Below are 21,236 nucleotides of genomic sequence, written 5' to 3'. Positions count from 1 at the left end.
ATGCTCAACACCATATGTCACCGTGGAAAAGCAAATTAAAGCAGCAGTGTGATACCACTACACACCTATTAAAATGGGTAAAATCCAAAACACGACACCACCAAATGCTGGTGAGGATGTGAAGCAGCAGGAACTCTCATTCATTGCTGGTGGGAACAGAAAATGGTCCAGTCATTTTGGAAGACAGCTTGGCAGTTTCTTAGAAACCAGACATATTCTTACCATACAATCCAGCAACTGTACTCTTTGGAATTTACTCAAAAGAGTTGAAAATTTATACCCAGACAAAAATCTATATACATGTTTACAGCAGCTTTATTCATGATTGCCAAAACTGGGAGCAACCAAGATGTCCTTCAGTAAGTGATGGATAACTAAACTGTGGTCCGTCCATATAATGGAATATGTGTATATATACTTCAAAAATAAAAGGAGATGAGCTATCAAGCCATGAAAGACATGGAGAAAACTTAAATGCATACTACTAAGTGAAAGAGGGCAATCTGAAAAAACCAGGCACTATATGACTCCAACAGTATGATATTCTAGAAAACACAACAGAGTAAAAGGAAATATTAGTGTTTGCCAGGGGCTCGTATGTAAGGGAGGGAGGAAGGGATGAATAGGTTGAGAACAGGGTATTTTCAGCCCTGTGAAAATATGCTGTATGATGACACTTTATTGGTGAACACATATCACTACACATTTGTTAAAACCCACAGAATGTTCAACACAGAGTGAAGATAATACAAACTATGGACTTTGGTTAATAATGTGTCAATATTGGCTCATTAATTGGAACAAATATACCACACTTGCAAGATGTTAAAAATAGGAGAAACAGTGTATGGAAAGGGACAGGGGGAGAAATGAAGCATATGAAAAATCTTTGCACTCAATTTTTCTGTAAAACTAAAATTGCTTTAACTATTAAAATCTATTAATTTTTAAAAATTAGACTTTAAATGTAAGGAAAAAAGTTTTCCCATAGATTTAAATAAAACAATCATGTATCAAATGTAAATAAAGCCCATAGCATTATTTCTAGGAGGACAGACATACATAAATAGTTCGCTTAAGAACACTAATGGGGCCGGCCCGGTGGCTCAGGCGGTTAGAGCTCCATGCTCCTAACTCTGAAGGCTGCCGGTTCGATTCCCACATGGGCCAGTGGGCTCTCAACCACAAGGTTGCCAGTTCGACTCCCGCAAGGGATGGTGGGCTGCGCCCCCTGCAACTAGCAACGGCAACTGGACCTGGAGCTGAGCTGCGTCCTCCACAACTAAGACTGAAAGGACAACAACTTGAAGCTGAACGGCACCCTCCACAACTAAGATTGAAAGGACAACAACTTGACTTGGAAAAAAGGCCTGGAAGTACACACTGTTCCCCAATAAAGTCCTGTTCCCCTTCCCCCACAGCCCCCCCCAAAAAAAAAGAACACTAATGACCACAGTTTGGGTTGACATATTCAACAGCCCAATTTAATGGCCTCTGAAATCCTTTCCCACTGAAATGAACCAGGAGAGGATTTACTTCCCAACTAATTTCTCTCCACCTGATGCTCCACTCTCAGGGTGGGAGCTTGAGGCAGAATGACCAAATCTATTCTGTCTTTACGGTACCAGACAGCCATGATCAGCCATGACACAGAAACCACAACAGAGCACCCATCTAAGCAGCGAAGGCAGAAGAATCCCCAATAGCAGCGATGAGCTGGGCTCCGGGCCCAGGTTAGTGACCTACCATCATCATCCTCTCGTTTTCTACTTCATTGAGCAATTCAGCAAATTCCTTGAAGGATTCAGCTGGAAGAACAAAATAAAAAATAAACCAAATTAGTCATGGTACTGATAGACAAGGGGACAGAGATCTGTGCAACGAGGGCAGGACCTGTGCCCTGAGTCCTGGTGGCCACCAGACGAAGGTGCCAAATCGAAGGCCATCAGGGAAATGTGTTCAGTACAATGTGTCTCTTCTTTTTCTTGCCAATCCCCCTACCCAAGAGTTTTTCTTTCTCCAGCTTTATTGGCATAATTGACATACACCACTGTATAAGTTTAGGGTGTACAACATAATGACTTGCCATACATATATTGCAAAATGATTACCACAGTAAGGTTAGTATCCATCATCTCATATACCTACAAAAATATGTTTCTCCTTGTGATGAGAACTTTTAGGAACTACACTCTTAACGACTTTCAAGTATACCGTCCAGCAGTGCTAATTGCAGTCCTCATGCTGTACATTACATCCCTAGTACTTACTATCTTACAACTGCCAAGTTTGTACTTGACCATTTTCACCCTGTTGCCCCACCCCCAACTCTGGCAATCACAAATCCGACTTCTTTTTCTATGAGTTTGGTTTATTTAGAATCCACACATAAGTGAGATCATGTGGTAACTCTTTCACTGTCTGATTTATTTCACTTAACATAATGCCCTCTAGGTCCATCCATGTTGTCACAAATGACAGGATTTCCTCCTTTTTTGTGGCTGATTAGTATTCTATTGTGTGTGTGTGTATCTGTCAGTGGACACTTAGGTTGTTTCTATTCGTATGTCTTAAACATTACAGATAATCCTGCTAGGAACATGGGTGTTCAGATCTTTTCAGTACTGTAATTTCATTGCCTTCAGATAAATACCCAGGAATGGAATTGCTGGATCATAAGGTAGTTGCATTTTTAATATTTTGAGGAAAGTCCATACTGTTTCCTACAGTGGCCACACCGGCTTACATTCCTACCAACAGTGCACAAGGGTTCTCTTTTCTCCACATCCTCACCAGCATTTATCTCGTGTCTCTTTCATGATAGCCATTCTAACAGGCATGAAGTGACATCTCATCAAGGTTTTCATCTGCATTTCCCTAACGATCAGTGATGCTGAGCACCATTTCACCATTTCATGTACCTCTTGGCTATTCCAATATCTTCTTTGGGAAAATGTCTATTCACATCCTTTGCCCATTTTTTTAATTTGCTTGTTTGATTTGTTTGTTTGGTTTGCTATTAAGTTGTAGGAGTTCTTTACATATTTTGGATATTAACCCCTTATCAGATATGATTTGCAAATATTTTCTCCCATTCCATAGGCTCCCTTTTCATTTGTTGATTATTTCTTTTGCTGTGCAAAAGTGATTTAGTTTGAAGTAGTCTCACTGTTGATTTTGTTGTTGTTGTTGTTGCTGGTGCTTAAGATGTCATATCCAAAAAAATCCTGCCAAGACCTATGTCAAGAAGCTTTTCTCCTGTTTTCCACTAGGAATTTTATCGTTTCCTATCTTACATTCAAGTTTTTAATCCATTGTGAATTAATTTTGAGTGGTGCATGATCGGGGTCTAGTTTCATTCTTTTATTTGTGAATATCCAATTTTCCCAGCACCATTTATCAAACAGATGGGACTTTCTCCATTGAGTACTCTTGGATCCCTTGTGAAATATTAGTTGATCACATACACATGGGTTTATTTCTGGGCTCCCAATTCTGTTCCATTAGTCTAAGTGTCTAATATTAGGCCTAAATCCAGCTCTGCATTCTAGTTTTATTTTTCTCAGGTTCCTGAAGAGCATGTGTGGCACTGTAGATAAGCAAAGCGTGCAGTGTGTTAGAAAGAACATCAGATGGGGTGATAGATGAGGAGGATTCTAGTTTAGTGGACAAGATAGAGAACTAGGAGGAGCATGAACTTCAGACAAATAGACTTGGATTTGCAGCCTCAGTCTATCAGCCTCTTGCTGGGAGACTTCTGATTAAGTGACTTGACCCCTTTGAGCTTCAGTTGCCTAACTCGTCAAATATGACGACATACCCGAGAGTGCTGTTGTAGGGACTGAATTCAAAGGTAAATGTAGAGTGCCAACACATAGTCGATAACAAACATTACCCCCTTTCCCTGTCCCAATGCTCTACTCTTCTAGTTCCAGTTCTGCCACTTACTGGCGAGGTGACTGGGCAAGTCCCTTCTTCTCCCTGGACTTCAGTTTCTTCATATACTAAACAAACAAATAAAAGCTAAATTAAGCTAGACAGTCTTTAGTGTCCCTTTGAATTCTAATAACTACTATTTTAAGGTTCCCAAATTCTCACCAGAAACAGGAAGTATATTCTCAAATGGTATCTGAATTAAAGCAAACATAGTGAAAGCAGGGAGGAAAAAAATGCATCCATATTAATATATTTTTGATCAAAAATAGATTTCCCTTCCTAAGAGAACTGGACAACTAATCCAGCATTCCCAGTAATAAGGAAATGAAATTCAGGGTCAAATACAGCATACCAGACAACGGCATTTCTTTCTGCTGAGGATTAAGTTGCTGCACGTACCCAGGGAAGTCACCTTTGCAAACACCGCCAATTAAAAGCTCAACCTCAGCACACAGAAGAAAAATACCCTAACCAGAAAGAGTAAACAGGAAAACATGTAAAAGTTTACTGACCTCCTGTCCCCAAATACTTTATGCTACAAAAGTGATCACAGAGATTTTTGTTGTTATTCTGGCATGTTTCCAGGCAAGACCAGTTTGCCTCTAAAGGAAATGTGACAAGTATCATATTGGAACATTGAAAGGAAAAGATTAATCTCCTGAAACATAAATGCATCAAGCCCTTTGGCTGAGGGCTTAATATTCAAAATAACTTTATTAGCGTGTTTCCCAGATAATAAGACCTAGCCAGACAATCAGCTCTAATGCATCTTTTGGAGCAAAAATTAACATAAGACCCTGTCTTATAGTATATTATATCATATCATATTACATCCAGTCTTACATTATGTAAGATCCAGGCTTATATTAAAATAAGACTGGGTCTTATAATAAGTTATGCTCCAAAGACGCATTAGAGCTGATGGTCCGGCTAGGTCTTATTTTCGGGGAAACACAGTAGGTAATTATCCTTCATGTAATTATCCCTAAACTCAGGCTCACAGAAAGTTAAGAACTTGTTCAAGGTCATACAGGAAGTTAATGGCAGAGGCAGAGTTCATATTCAGACGGGTCTTGCTGCCAGAGCTAAGGTCTTGCCACTGTCACACTGCCCACACGTCTCCAGGTAGAGGTAAGCAAAGATTAGGTTACTAAATATCCTGACTAGATTATCAAACAGAGATAGGGAGAGACTACCAGCTGCTAGGCTTCTGAGTCAGGCTTCATCATTGATGAAGAAATAAATTCAAAATTTGACAAAATTAAGAGTGTCTCAAAATGAGCTTTTGCTAAAAAAATTACATCACTTTTATTATGAAGACAAGTATCTCAACGTTCACATATCATAAAATGCACCATTTTAAAGAGTTCGAGTCAGTGGATCTTAGTATATTCAAAGAGTTGTACAACCATTACCGCTATATAATTCCAGATCATTTTCATCACCCCACAAAATGAAATCAGAAACTCATTAGCATCACTCCCCCTTTCCACCCACCCTACATTCAGACAACCACTAACCTACCTCCTGCCCCTATGGATATGCGTCACCTAGACATTTCATATAAATGGAATTATACAATACACAGTCTTCTGTGACTGACTTGTCTCACTTAGCATGTTTTCAAGGTTAGTCCATGTTGCACTAAGTATCAGTCTTTCCTTTCTTTCTCCTGCCACATGCTCCATTGCATGGCTGTACCACGTGTGTAACCATTCATTAACTGATGGACACTTGCATTGTTTCCATTTATTTGCTATTCTGACTAATGCAATCATAAACATTTGTGTACAGGTTTTTGTGTGGACGTGTTTTCAGTTATTCTGGGAATACACATAGGTGTGGAATTGCTGGATCATGTGGTAACTCTATGCTTCTCTTTTTGAGGAATTGCCGAAACTGTCTTCCAAGTGATCTACACCATTTTATATTACCAAAAGCAATGTATTAGGGCTCCAATCTTTCTACGTGCTTGCCAGTATTTCATATTGTCTGTCTTGCTGATACCCACAATCTTAGTGAGTTTGAGGTGCTTATCTCATCGTGGTTTCCTTTCATGCGATTACTAATGATACTGGGAATCTTTACATGTGCTTATTGGCCATTTATATTATCTTCTTGGGATAAATGTCTGTTCAATTACTTGGCCCATTTGTTCCTCTAGCCTCATTGCTGCTTTCTCTTGTGTTAGATTATTTTCTAGCTTACTATTATAATTCCCTCGTTGCTTCTTTTATGATATACATTTTAATTTCTTAGTGGTTGTCCTGGGGATTACAATTAACAACTTAATTTATAATAATCTAGTTCAGACTAATGCCAATTTAATTTCAATAGTATAACAGAACTTTGGGCCTACATAGCTCCATTTCTTCCTCATCGTTCATGCTATTACTGTTGTTAACCTAAAAATAAAAGAGAGGCAACAAGCATGTGTTTGAGATCAAAAAAAGAATAGCTATTTGAGAAGCACTGATTCAGGCAGAAACCCAAACAGTATTCTGACTGGGAAACAAAGACAAGGAGTGTTTATGAGAAAGGGAAGAGGAACAATTACATCAAGAGAAGGAAGGGATTTCTATTGGTGCAGATAAGCTAACACAGTGATGCTAATTCTAAACAATGCTTCTAATTTTCAGTACAGTAGCTATCAGTCCGGTAGTCATAACAGTTCTTTGGGACACAATGCTAGTTTAGGCCGAGCCAAAAAGTTATTTTACCCTGTTTTAACATTCCAAAAGTTTGAGGCATAAGATATGCAAGGCAGTTCCTCTAGGATGGCAGCTCCAACTCCATTTTAAAGTGGCTCCATTTACATTATTTTTTACACCATTATACGAAAGGTCAGATAATAAAGTTCGCAAACTAATCCTAGAAAAAGTGCTACATACCTCATTGCTGAATATCACTTCGGTCACCTTCGAAGTACTCCCCTTGGGAAGCTATGCACTGACACCAGCGCCTAGTCCACCCTTCAAAGCAATTTTGGGACTCTTTTACTGGAATGGCCATCAGAGCTGTTGTTGTATTACCCCGGATGTCCTGAATGTCATCAAAATGTCTTCCTTTCAATATCTCCTTTATCTTTGGGTAAAGAAATAAGTTACTGGGGGCCAGAGCAGGTGAGTAGGGAGCGTGTTCCAAACCAGTTATTAGTTTACTAGCTAAAAACTGCCTCACAGACAGTGCCGTGTGAGTTGGTTCACTGTCACGATGCAAGAGCCATGAATTGTTGGTGAAAAGTTCAGGTCGTCTAAATTTTTCACACATCCTTTTCAGCACTTCCAAATAGTAAACTTGGTTGTTTGTCCAGTTGGTACAAATTCATAATGAGTAATCCCTCTGATATTAAGAAAAAAGGTTAGCAACATCGTTGCAACAAGTTTGCAAACTTAATTGTCAGACCTCGTACAAATTACATATCTATACATTATAAGTCCATCAGCACAATTTTGTAATTATTGCCTTTTGCCTTTTAAAACTAACAAAGGAGTTAAAAACAAAAATACATTTATATTGTCTTTTATATAACCTATGTAATTGCTTTTATTGGTGGGCTTTATTTCCTTATGTGGATTCTAATTATTCTTCAATGTCCTTTCATTTCACCTTGAAGTACTTCCTTTACTTCCAGGGAAAATCTGTTAGTGATTAATTCTTTAAGTTTTTTGTTTACCACAGAATGTCTGAATTTCTCATGTTGTTGTTTTTTTATAGTTTTGTCGGGTACACAGTATTTGGTTGGTAGACATTTTTCTTTATTTTTTTTAAGTTAAGTATACTTGGTATACAATATTAGCTATAATAGTTTCAGATGTACAATATAGTGATTTGACATTTTTATACCTTATAATGTGATTTGCTTCACTAATTCTAGTAACCATCTGTGAAGGGGAATACAGCCTATACCATGGTAAGTTTGCACAGTGACAGATGATAGACTTTTTTTTCCAGTACTCTGAATATGTCACCCCACTGCCTTCTGTCCTTCATGATTTGTAATGCGAAGACAGCTGTTAATTTTTTGAGAAACTCTTGTACATGGTGTCATTTTTCTCTTACGGTTTTTACAAGATTCTCTGTTTCTGTCTTTCAACAGCTTGACTGTGATGTATTTAAGCATGTATCTCTTTGAGTTGGCTGAATTTGTAGGATAAGCAGATTAAAGTTTTTTACCAAATTTGCCAAGTTTTGGCCATTGTTTCTTCAAATATTATTTCTGCCCTTTCTCTCCTTATCATCTAGGACTCACAGTATTATTATTATGTATATTATTATTGTATATACATATACATATTGTAATATATGTATATTATTATTATACATGGGTTCTTATGCTTGACAGTATCCATGGCCTCTGAAGTTTTGTTCATTTTACTTTATTTATTTTTTCTCTGATGGAAAATCCAATTCATCTGTTTGCTGGTACTATCTTGTACCAGTACAAATCAGAAGTTAAGCCCCTACAGTGAATGTTTCACGTCAGTTACTGTAGTTTCTAGCTGCAGAATTGTTGTAGTTCTTTTTTATTAATTAAATTGAAATTTTATGTTTACATAAATTATATAACTACTCATATATAATCTTTTTAATTAAAGTTTATTGGGGTGACAATGGTGAGTAAAGATACATAGGTTTCCAGTGTACAATTCTGTAATACATCGCCTATATATCACATTGTGTGTTCACCACCCAGAGTCAGTTCTCCTTCCATCACCATATATTTGATCCCCCTTACCCTCATCTCGCACCCCCCCACACTTAAACTAGCTAATTAGAAGTCTTTTTCTAGGAAGGCCAATGACTTGGCTTCCTCAGGGACAATTTCTATTTACTGTTGGTTTTTTGTTGTCTTGTTCATGGGCCATTTTTTCTTATTTCTTTGCAGATCTCGTAATTTTTTGTTGAAAAGTGAACATTTTAAATAATTCAATGTGACAACTTTGGAAATCAGAACTCCCCCTCCCTTCTCATGGTATATTGTTCTTGTTGTTGCTGTTTGTTTAGTGACTTCATGGACTAATTCTATAAAGTCTGAATTCTCTGTCATGATAATCTCCTGAAGTCTCCGGTCAGTTAGCTTAGAGGTCAGCTAATGATTGGACCACGACTTATCTAAATGCTCTGAACACGTAAGTCTCCCAGCCTTTATTGAAGGGCTCAGTGTATAGGCCTTCAGCATTCAGCCAGGTGTTTTCTAATTCTGTTTTAGTCTTCATTTCCTGTTTGCACAGATCTTTGAGTCAGCCAGAAGTGGAAGATTAGAGCTTCCTCTTTTCTGGACAGGTGCAAATCCTGGATATGAACAAAACCCTATACATGTGTGTGACTTTCTACATTTCCAGGAACATGCTGCAATGTTTAAAGCTCTCTATGGACATCTCATTCTCCAGTTTTTCCTCTTAGATTTATTGTTCAGCTTCTTATTTGCTACTATTCTTTTTGCTGACGGAGGCAGCTGTCATGGTAAACAATTACCACTAATTGTTTTTGACAAATTTCGTTGAGGAGAACCCCACTTGCAGTAAGTCAGCTCCAAGTTAATTCATATTTGACAGACCTATAAGTGATATTTTTCCAGCTTCAGAGGAGCTTCAAACCTATTCTGTCCTCTCCAATGTCTGCTATGATGGTGGTTTTTGCAGCTTCCATGATTGTGTAGCTGTTAGTTTTCAAGGCTAGTTGAGCTGGAGAGAAGGGGATGGAAATAGGGCAAGTTAAACCACCACAAAGTTCACTGTTATTCCAATTATTCAGCCATTTTCCTTGAATAAACACACCTACAGTGTTGCCAATTTTGGTTTATTTCCAGAGTTCTTAGAAAGTTGATTTTGGAAATGTTTGCCAGTGTTTTTATTGCTTTTATGGAAGAGCAGCTTTTCCGTCGTCATTTTTCAACCATTCCCACTGAGGTAACTGGGTGAAAGGTTTTTGATACATACTTTCAATTAACAAGAGCGTCAGTAATTGTTAAATCAATTTAAAATTAAGTTACTGAGTCAAAAGAAACCCCACTGTTCAATGTGTGTCCTCTGAAAGGCCTTATAAATGTTTTTAATGGTGATCAGAAGACTTTAAAAGCCCACTGAGGTTTATGACAAGATAGTTTCTGCATCCTGGTAACCTACTGTATAAAAGGCTCAGAATTTTATATATCATCTACCTTAGTCCAATCACCTCATTTTATTAATAAAGGAGACTGGGTCCAGAGATGGGAACTGACTTGTCCAAGGTCACACAGCTAGCTGCACAGTCAGAAGGGTCCCCAATTCACTGCTCTAAAAGTGCTTTAAGATAACAATGTGTTGGCAGTCACAACCAAAGTATTTTTGTGACATCCTCTTCTCTAACTGCCCCCACAAATGGTATTTAGGTTCCCCAAAAGGTTTCGTATTCATTCTTCTTTGCTCATGTATATAGTGAGTTGACAAACACTGCAAGGGTAGAAGTTGACAAATGTTTCAAGGAGGTTTGGACCATGTTTATTTCTGGCTTAGAGTTATGAACTCCTACAAGGCCTTTTACTGGTATATTTTTAACCAAACATCATGGATCATTATAGCATTTCTGAGATCTAACACTGCAAATGGCTCTCTAGAGTTAATGGAAAGAAAACAAAAGCTTTAGCAAGATCAGACTACTCAGCAGAGTGTTGTGGGAGAAAATAGTCAATAAAGAGCAGGAAGGAGGAGTTCAGCTCTTGCCTTTTCTTCAGATAAGAGGAATGGTGACTAAGAAAACTGACTAGAAAAGGAAGAAACAGTCCTGCATAACCACCACTGTCAGCACCACCACCATCACTACAAAGCACCACAGCAGTTCCAGGGCATTAGAAAGAGAGTCCAGGAAGAAATAACTACCCTTGGAAATTTGCAAAGGAGAAAGAGTGAAATGTTAAGAAAAGGGAGAGGAAGAGAAAGACACTGTGCTAGATGCTTCTCAAGTCTGACATTATTTTTTCATTATCATTTTATTAATGGGAAAACTGACGTTCAGCAAGGTCATGTAAATTTCCTAATACTATTATGCACTGTCTTCCAAAAGGTTTGTAAATTTCCAATGAAAGATGATAAACATAGATCAAAAGGCTTACAAATTTTTATATGCTATTAGCCAGTAAATTCATTTCTGGGAAACCACACCTAAAAAATAATCCTGAATACAGGGGGGAGAAACCTTTATCCCCAAAGGTAGGCATTCAACATTATTAATGATGATGAATAATTGAAAACAAAAAAGTCCACTGATTGGGGAATGATTAAGTACATCCACGTAATGGACTATTATTACAGTCATTAAAAAGGAGCAGTACACAAAATGTATAAACATGGCAAAATGCCTATGATGAAACATGAAAAAAGCAGAATACAAAACATTGCACATAAAATATTATTACAACTATGTATAGAAAATTATGCTCAGATATTTAAAAAGGACTAGAAGGAAATACATCAAAATAATTGTGTTTCTTTGAGTGAAGAGCATGTATGTATAAACTTTAGAGCCAAAAACCAATTTAAAATCCCAGGTAAGCTGCTTACTAGCTATACTTGTACTATGCTGGGCAAATTTCTTAACCTACCGTGTTTCCCCAAAAATAAGACCTAGCCAGACAATCAGCTCTAATGCATCTTTTGGAGCAAAAACTAATATAAGACCCGGTATTACATTATATTATATTATATATTAGACTTGATTATATTATATTATATCATATATTATTAGACCGGTCTTATGTTAAAATAAGACCGGGTCTTATATTAATTTTTGCTCCTGTGCTCACTTCGGCAGCACATATACTAAAATTTTTGCTCCAAAAGACACATTAGAGCTGATGGTCTGGCTAGGTCTTATTTTCGGGGAAACATGGTACCTTAGCCTCAGTCTACCTCCTCAGAATTGCTCTGAAAATTAGATGAGGTATGCAAAGCACTTTGCATATAGTACGCGCCCAGTAAATTACAGCTATTAATATTGTTTTCTCTATTTCCATATTTTATAGTAAAGTATGGTTACAGTGTGTAATGCAGAAATACCAATAAACTCAACTTTTATTGTTTTAAAAAGAAAACTGCCTAAGGTCATAAAGCTAATAAATGGATAGGCCTGGATCTGAACCAAGATCCAGCCAAGTACAAGACCATGTACCTACAAATCTCCCCATCAAGAAACCGTGAGCCAAGGTGTCAGAAGGGTCATCACCATGGATTTAAGACGGTGGCAAGGACAGGATGGAGAGCGAAGCTCAGAGTGTGCAACGAGTAGAGCCAGTGAATTTCAATGGGAAATGATGCATCGTCTATATAACAGACTCTTGGATTTCCCTGTGCTTTGAACTAAGTTGAGCTTTTGCAAACTCTGGCTTGTCTGGTTGAGATTTAATTGACTTCCTCCTTTTCTTTGTGAAAGAAAACAGTTTTGGCACCTATCTGTAAATCAGACTGCATCCTGCTACCTTGCCCAATTTGTAAATAGCAAACTGTCAATCCTTTCCATTTCTTTCATTATCTAGTTATAATCTTCCGAACTAACAATTCCAATCCCCCCTCCCATCTGACTTGGAGTCATGGAGAACTAAAACCCGACAACCCAGATCCCTTTAGGGATTCCAGGTTGCCATATAACTGGCCCTTCCCCAGAATCTCAAGGAGACCTGTTAACTGAAGCCCAGTGACTTCATATAAACCTCTAAGGACCACTGCAGACCATGCACTGAGCTAGAATTCTCCCTAGACAAAGCACTGTCTGGTCGAAGGAAGTCTGGTGAAATGCTCGGTTCATGTGTACACTTTTATGAAAGATGGCCAAGACTGTGCACAATGTCACCAAAAGCACTGACATCCCATGTTGAGAGCTTCAAAAAACTCCATGAGTGGCACTACATAACCAAGAGATATTCACCCACTGACCTCTTAGACATCACTGGGCCTCGGGGTTAACTCCTGGCTCTTTTCTTTAATACAAACTTTGATATTAATGTTTCCCTTTTTCACTTTAGGTGTCCCTCGTCTTTTAAGATGCCTGATTTCCAGGACCCTAAAACAACTAAACTGCTCAAGGTAGGTCCTAGAGCTGACCACAAGGGAAGAAACTTCAGAGAGGCTTCGGGTTTTCCCTCCTGTCCTCTAGGAATCACTACCACCTCTGTTACACAACTGGTATCTACACTGGGATCAGTGCAACTGAGTTACCCCTTGCAGCCATCATGAACCATCGTATGGAAAGAACTGCAAGGCCCTTTTCACATGTGATATGAAATCTAAAAGCTCAACCAAAAGTTCCATCCTAACCATACTTTTACCAACTCTTCCAGGGAAACGGAAGATGTACCAACTCAGAGCCAGTAGTGTTGGCAACTGGAGGGCATGGCACACTCTGCTGTTTCAGCTTCCAAAGGAACTATTGGTTCCCACCAAGAGCCTCCCAGCAGGGTCTCTAAGATTTCTTCCCAAAGCCTCCAAAGATCCTCAGCCTCAGCTGTGGGAGCACTTGTGGTTCTCACAACCGCCACAAATCCCAGCTTCCAAGATGACCAATTCAACAAAAACAAGTACTATGGCAGGCCAATGAAATTCTCACGATCTCAATAAAGGTCAGTTCACGAGTCAGCATCTTTAAAAACAATGGTCACATGATAAGTAAGAGTTTCTGGAGCTGGCAGGCAAATGTTAACTGACTTATAAAGGGTTATGAAAGCATACATTAAGAAGCAAATATGTCACAGCCAGCAGCTCATGTGGAGCCCACAGACACCCACAGGAACCTGGCAGCGCTGGGAGTCACTTCTATCTTTGTTTATAAGCCATTATGCTTAAGCTCACACACCCTTTTGTCCTGCATGGAATTGGTTGACCTTCATGGTGGGATTCAGAGGGGTGAGAGAATTGAAATACAAAGTTCAAAATGCAAGATGACACAGGACACATCTCAGATCTGTTGGCTGGCTTTGTGGAAAATGGGCACCTGTTCAAAGTCAAACCCTTCTAGCAAAAACAAAAAACATTCAGGGAATTCCATGTACCAGGCATCTCCAGTCTTTAAGGTTACCAACTGATAGGCAAGTAGCAGTTATTTTAAGAGAGATGTTTTCATCAGTTTGGGCTGTAATAACAAAACACCATAGGCTGGGTGGCATATACACAGTGGAAATTTCTCACAGTTCTGGAAGCTGGAAGCCCAACATCAGGGTGCTAGCATGGTTGGGCTCTGGTGAGGTCCTTCTGGGTTGTAGACTGCTGACTTCTCATTGTGTCCTCACATAATGGAAAGAAGGCTTGACAGTTCTCTGGGTCCCTTTTATGAAGGCACTAATCCCATTCATGAGGGCTTCACCCTCATGACCTAATCACCTCCCAAAGGGTCCATCTCATCACACTGAGGGATAAGTTTCAACATGAATTCTGGGGAGATACAAATATACAGTCCATTGCACTGTCCCTTACCCCACAAAAGTCATGGTCTTCTCACATGCAAAATACATTAATTTTATCCCAACAACCCCGAAGTCTTAACTCGTTCCAACATCAACTCTTAGGCCTAAAATCCATCCAAATATCTAAATATGGGTGAAGCGCAAGGTCCGAATTATTCTGATGCAAAACTCTTCTCCTGCTGTGATCCTATGAAACCAAACAAGTTATGAGCTTCCAAAATGCAATGGTGGGACAGGAATAGGTTAGACATTCTCAGTCCAAAAAGGGAGAAAGGAAAGAAGGGGTGATGGGTCCCAAGCTAAGTCCAAGTGTAGCAAGGCAAGTTCCATGTGATCTTAAGGCTTGAGAATCATGCTCTTTGGCTTGATGCTCTGCATTCCAGACCCACTGGGACAGCAGCCCAGGCTTACAGACCCACCGAGGTGACAATATCTCCTCCAGTTTGGTGGAGGGCTATCCACAGTGTGGCTCTCTGCAGTGGTCCCACCCGTGCCATGGTTCTCCATCTGGCAGGGGGGTTATTGTACCCTGAGGACTCTGTGGGGTAGCCCCACCCTTAAGATTCCCTGGGTATTGTCTTGTGCTTTGAAATTTAGGAGGAGGCAGCTCTAACCCCCCAGAGCCTATACCCTCTGGGCAGGTGGTGGGAGTGGCAGCCCCCCACAAAGATCTCTGAATCCCCGTCAGGTTCCTTCTCTTGTCTTGAATAATAGTGCCTGCTTACAGCCAAATAGATCTCCAGCCTCGTCAGCAGGTCTAAGACGTTGATGGTCTTCCTTTGTCCCATTTCCTCTGTTGCCTTTAGTCCTAGCTGGCATATTCTGCTGGTATAATCCCATCTCTATTCCTGGCTTTTGTTGAGATGGTTGATTAACTTCATGGTTCAAACCCACACTAATCTCCTTATGAAAAGGTAGGTCTACCACACCCTTAGTATTTCCTTCCAAACACACTTTATCATTTTCTTGTAATATGAACAGGCAGAAAATTGTCCAAATATTTAAGTTCTGGTTCCTTTTTGCGTAACTATTCCGTCTTCAATTCATTTCTCTCCCCTCACATTTTACTCTAAACAGTCAGGAGGAACCAACCCACTCCTTTAACACTTTTTCTCAGAAATCTCCTCAGCCAATTATCCAATTTTATTCTGTGGACAAAAAAGGGGCTACACACCAAACCGCACAAGCTCAGGGGAGGCCAGCATGATGGGTCCTACAAACTCAGAGACCACAAGTAACCGCAGGGTGGTCTGAACATAAAAATTCCTAACTAAAGCGGGTCATGGCAGGTAGTCACGTCCTAGGCCTGTAGCTTCCTTGACAAAGGTCAATCTTTACCTTACTTGAGCCTATCTGTTGTCTTTTTGCATCTAAGATAACATACCTTTGAAATGTCAGGGTAATCTTCTTTTCCAGACCCCTCAGGGCACAACCCAGCCGTTGCACCAGACCACGGACCCCCACCTTGTTATCTTGTGGCCCACATGCCATCAGTGCAATAAATGTTAATTAGCTATCCTGTCCTCACGCAAGTAAAATGTATGTGTCTCTCCAATTTACTTTTTACACAGTCTCAGAGAGTCCCCCACTTTGCTTTCTCCCACCCCCTTCATCTACCACCAATGGATTCCATGTAACCCCCCCCCATATGTCTCCTCCTTTGACTCTAATGTATAAAAGAAGCTGCAAATCTGCCATTTTCTGCAGCATTTTCTCAGTCGCTTGAGATTTTGCTTCCTGGCAATTGTCGTCAGTTTGGCTCAAATAAACTTACAAAAATTCTCTACAGGTTAAGATGTTTCTTAGGTCAACAATTGCTTGCAAGTTCTACCTTCCACAAAACACTAGAACACAAACACAATTCAGCCTAGTTCTTTGCCACTTTATGACAAAAATAGCCTTTTCTCCATTGTCCGATAATATGTTCCTCATTTCTGTCTTAGACCTCACCAGAATGTCCTCTGCCATCTGTATTTCTACCAATATTCTCTTCATGTTTACTTAGGTATTTTCTAAGAAGATTAAAGCTTTCTCTGCCACTCGTTTTTCTTTCTGAGCTCTCACCAGAACTGCCTTTAAAATTCCATTCACAGAAACACAGGCTTTTTCTACCATGCACCTCAAAGCTCTTCCAGCCTCTGCACATTACCCAATTCAAAGTTACTTCCACATTTTTAGGTATTTGTGATAGCAGCACCCCCACTTCTCAGTACCTATTTGTGTCTTGCTGAGTGCAGGCTGCTATAACAGAATACCACAGACTGGGTGGCTTATAAACAACCGATTTTATCTGTTGTTTATTTCTCACAGTTCTGCAGGCTGGAAGTCCAAGATCAGGGTGTCACCACGGTCAAGTTCTGGTGAGAGCCCTCTTCCAGACTGCAGAATGCCAACTTCTCGTATCTTCACATGATGGAAAGAAGGTGAGAGAGCACTCTGGGGTCTCTTTTATAAGGACACTAATCCCATTCATGAGGGTTCCACATTCATGACCTAATTACGCCCCAATGACCATACCTCCTGTAACCCCCATCACATTAGGGGTTACAATTTTAATATATGAATTTTGGGGGGTGACACAAAAACATTCAGTCCAGGGCAAAGTACAAAGAAATCAAATCTTATATTAACAATAATTATTAAATAGCTACCATTCATTTAGGCACTATGTACACTTGGCATTGATCACGTTATCATTTTACAAATGAGAAAAATTAACACTCAAAGAGGTATAGTCACCTGCCAAGGTTACACAGTTCATAAGCTGCAATACGGCAGTTCAAACTACTCCAGAGCCCATGATGTTAAATTTTAAGTAAGTCATACCCTTAGACCAACATAGATTTGCAGAAGTAGAATGAAGTGGCGTGAGTAAGGAAATTATCCAAATGCAAACATTTGCCTCATTAGTTAGTTACACTGCCACATTTAACCAAAACAAGTAATCGCCAATCTTAACCTCATAAAAGTACTCATTGCAGTATTATTCATAATAATGAGAAATTTGAAATAAGCTAAATTTCCAACAATAGTTGAATAGCATATAAAGTATGGCTCCTAGAATAATGAAATTTGAATGTGTGCATTATTCATTTATTCAACAAACATGTATTGAGCACCTACTATATGCTAGGTACTCCTCTATGTGCAAGGGAAACAGCAGTGAACAAAAAACCATGTCCTTGACCCCCTATGAAACTTACAAAGAATTTTAAATGACATGAGAAAATGGTTATGATAAAATGTTAGATTAAAAAGATAAAATTATGTATTTAGCATGAACTAAATTGCATACACATAAAACAGATACGTGTACAAAAAAACAATTAAAAGATAATATGCCAATACACCTAATACATTGCTTCTGTGCTGGAAATCTTATGTGAATGAAAAAGGGGCTCAATAAAAAATTTGACAAAGGTTAGTGACCGAAAGTAACCTCACAGGATGACCCGATCATAAATTCCTCACTGGGCGTCATGGTCGGTAGTCACACCCCAGGTATATCACTTCTTTGTAAAAACTTTTTTCTTTGCCGTAAGCCAGCCCTGTCCACTGTTTCTGTGCATTTAGGTGAACACACCTTTAAAAGGCCAGAAGTAATCAATCCTCTTTTCCAGACCACTCAGAGCATAATCACCCTCAAGAGAGCACATAATCTTATGAACTATCCTGTAATCCAGTCATGGAGATTTCTCTGCCTTGCTTTCTCCCACTTTCACATAATCTAGCTTACCTTGCCTCCTTAATTCCAAATGTATAAAAAGAACTGCAAAATTGTCATTTGTCGGAACATTTGAGATCTTACTTTCTAGTATGTCATCAGTTTGGCTCTAATAAATGCTTATAAAAATTCTCTACAGGTTTGGACATTCTTATGTTGCCATTTACTTGGCATAGTCAGCAGGAGTCTGAAGAAGCCCACCCAGGGCCACCCTGGGGACCTGGACCTGGTGTTAGGTACCAGCAGGAACCCATCGTGCCCCACTGGCTCCCCACTTTTCATTGGGGGAACTTGGGTGAGTTTTCTCTTGTAATCCCAGTCCTCCCTGCTTTAGGTAGCAGGTCCTAAATTGACTGGAGCTGTTCTCAGGAAATCCTCGAGGTAGATAAGGATTAACATAACCCAGAAAAATGAGGGGAAAATGGGGAGCTACTTTTATTTTGGGGTTGTTTTTTTTCTTTTTGATTGCTTATTAAGAGTTTGAACACAATATTTGCTAGTTAAATGAGAGATTGAACTCTCTTTAACTGTGAAGATAAAGAACATTTGCTTCCCCAAACTGAATCTGGAATATACTTAGATGACTAAGAATCATTGTGGGGTTGCCTGAGGAAAATTTCCTCTAGGGTGTGAAGCGGTCCTTTAGAGATAGCCACCACATTTGGCTCATGCACGTAAAGGCTGCTTTGCCCTAGAATATTTTCAGATTCTACAGATTCGAAAGGACAACTAAAATTAACATGGAAATCGTGCCTCTGAGGTCAACAAACCCCAGGACAGTCAGTCTCCCATTAATACTCTTGGAGGAGACAACCACATAAAGATCCTTTGATATTCAACTTTTATGTGCACAACTAGAAAAAGCCAGCTGTAAAATTAACTGGAATGAATCATTAAGTGTATCATTAATTGATCTCTGAAATTTCAAAATGAAGATTTAGATCAACCTATGACGTTGTTTAGATGAAGAATTTGAAGTATTGAAAGCAGCTGCCCTTATTTTAAAACTGGGTAGGTCATTTGGAACTTGACTTACCAAAGACAGATATAAATTGTAAATGCCTCCAAAACAAAATTTGGATCCAACTGTTTTTATAAACTAGTGAAATTTCCTCATGGCTAAAAGGTGTGTGTGTGTGTGTGTGTGTGTGTGTGTGTGTGTGTGTATGTGTTGTAAATTTGAGATAATTTTCTACCTGTAGGTGGTATTGTTAAACTTAACTTAAAGGCAAGTGCTTGTGAGAATAGAATATTCTAAAATTCACAGAAATATAGAAACTAACTCAAGTTATTACTTATTATCCTAGGAAATTTTTTTTCTCCTTCCATCACCATATATTTGATCCATTTTACCCTCATCTACCAACCCGTGCCACCTTATCCTCTGGTAACCACTAAACTGTTCTGTGTCTATGAGTTTTTGCTTCTTCATTTGTTTGTCTTGTTCCTTAGCTGTTTTCAATTTTATATACCACATATCAGTGAAATCATATGGTTCTCTGCTTTTTCTGTCTGACTTATTTCGCTTAGCATCATACTCTCAAGATCCATCCATGTTGTCGCAAATGTTCCTATATCATCTTTTCTTACTGCCGAATACACTCCATTGTGTATATATACCACAACTTCTTTATCCATTCATCTATCAAAGGTCATTTTGGTTGTTTCCATGTCTTGACCACCGTAAATAAAGCTGCAGTGAACACACGTGTCTTTATGTAGAAATGTTTTCAGATTTTTTGGGTAGATACCCAGGAGAGGGATTGCTGGGTCATACAGTATTTTATACCTTTATATATTATTCATATTTAATACAAGCAACATTTAATACTCCCTCTGGGGGGACTTCCAGTCAAGATGGTGGAGTGGGTAAACTGTGCTCACCTCCTCCACAACCACATCAAAATTACAACTAAATTATAGAATAACCATTATTGAGAACCACCTGAAGACCAGCCGAACAGAAGTCCTATAACTAAGGACATGGAGAAGAAGCCACATCAAGACTGGTCGAAGGGTGGAGACGTGGACCGGGCAGATCCCACATCTATGATGTAGACATTAGGAATCTGGAGGAATATCCCAGCTGTGGAGGTCCCAGCCCCACATCTGGCTCCCCAGCTCAGGACACCAGTACCTAACGAGGAGGAGGAGTCCCCTTACATCTGGCTGTGAAAACCAGCAGGGATTAAGTCTGAGAAAAACAAAGGGCTGCTGCAGACTGAGGTACTGCTCTTAAAGGGCCCACGCACAGGCGCACAAACTCACTCGCTCTAAGCTGCAGTGCAGGGGCAGTAGCTCAAAATGCCAGGGACATACAGGGAGGAACTAAACAATCTTCAGGGTGAGGACTGGAGGGGCAGGGGTGAGGTCAACTCTCTCTGGGGATAGAAGTGTGGGTAGGCACCACAGTTCCTTTGTTGAGCGCTTCTTCCACCCAGATGGCCTGGCACAGGCAGGAGCCAAATTGGTGGTCTCCATTAACCTGGCTAACAACATTCATCCCAACCAGGTGATTCCCTGAAAACCTGTCCCAACTAACTCGTTTGCCCCACCCAAGCATCTTCCACTGGCTCCTCCACACAAGCGGACTGTCTTGGCTCATGCAGAAATCTTTTCAAAATCTCTCAAAGATCCATAAACCCCAAACAAGCAGAGGACATCCTCGGTGTGCCTTATAGGTCTTGCTAAGAGGCTCCAAGTCCAGCATAAGTGGTGAACAATCTCATCTTGCAATTTGACTCCCATCAGATGGTCCAAGGCTGGCATAAGGGGCAGCCAGTCTTGGCCTGGAGCATAGCATCAACTAAGCAGCTTCAAGCCCAGCACAAGTGGCAGCTAGCCTTGGTTTGCAGTGCAAACTCTCCCAAGCACCCCCAAACCCAACATAAGCAGAAACCAACCACAGATTCTATTGTAGCTCCTACAAAGTGGCCTCAAGCCTAGCACAAGCAGGAGCTAAACTTGGCCTGCATGGGACACCTACCCAAGTGGCTCTAGATTCAACTCACCTGGTAGGTAGCTTCAGAACACACAAGAGCACCACGCTACCAGCTCCACAAATGACTAACCAGAAGGGTGGACTCAGCTAAGGAAAAGCAAATACCTACAACCAAGATTGTTCTACCCAGCAAGGCTGTCATT

General features: G+C 39.8%; 1 protein-coding gene across 5 annotated transcripts in view; it reads right to left on the bottom strand.

Moving 5' to 3' along the window:
• OPHN1 (oligophrenin 1) overlaps positions 1-21,236 on the bottom strand; it is a 301,975-nt gene that overhangs the window by 186,580 nt on the left and 94,159 nt on the right. For all 5 annotated transcript variants that reach the window (XM_033108306.1, XM_033108316.1, XM_033108323.1 and 2 more), the window contains exon 4: positions 1,747-1,808. In XM_033108306.1, coding sequence (XP_032964197.1) covers positions 1,747-1,808 — 62 coding nt within the window. The remainder of the gene's footprint in view (positions 1-1,746; positions 1,809-21,236) is intronic.

The sequence above is a fragment of the Rhinolophus ferrumequinum genome, chromosome X (assembly GCF_004115265.2).
Source record: "Rhinolophus ferrumequinum isolate MPI-CBG mRhiFer1 chromosome X, mRhiFer1_v1.p, whole genome shotgun sequence".
Taxonomy (NCBI): Eukaryota; Metazoa; Chordata; class Mammalia; order Chiroptera; family Rhinolophidae; genus Rhinolophus; species Rhinolophus ferrumequinum.
Note: the sequence above shows the minus strand (reverse complement) of the source record. Positions and strands in the feature narration are given on the sequence as shown.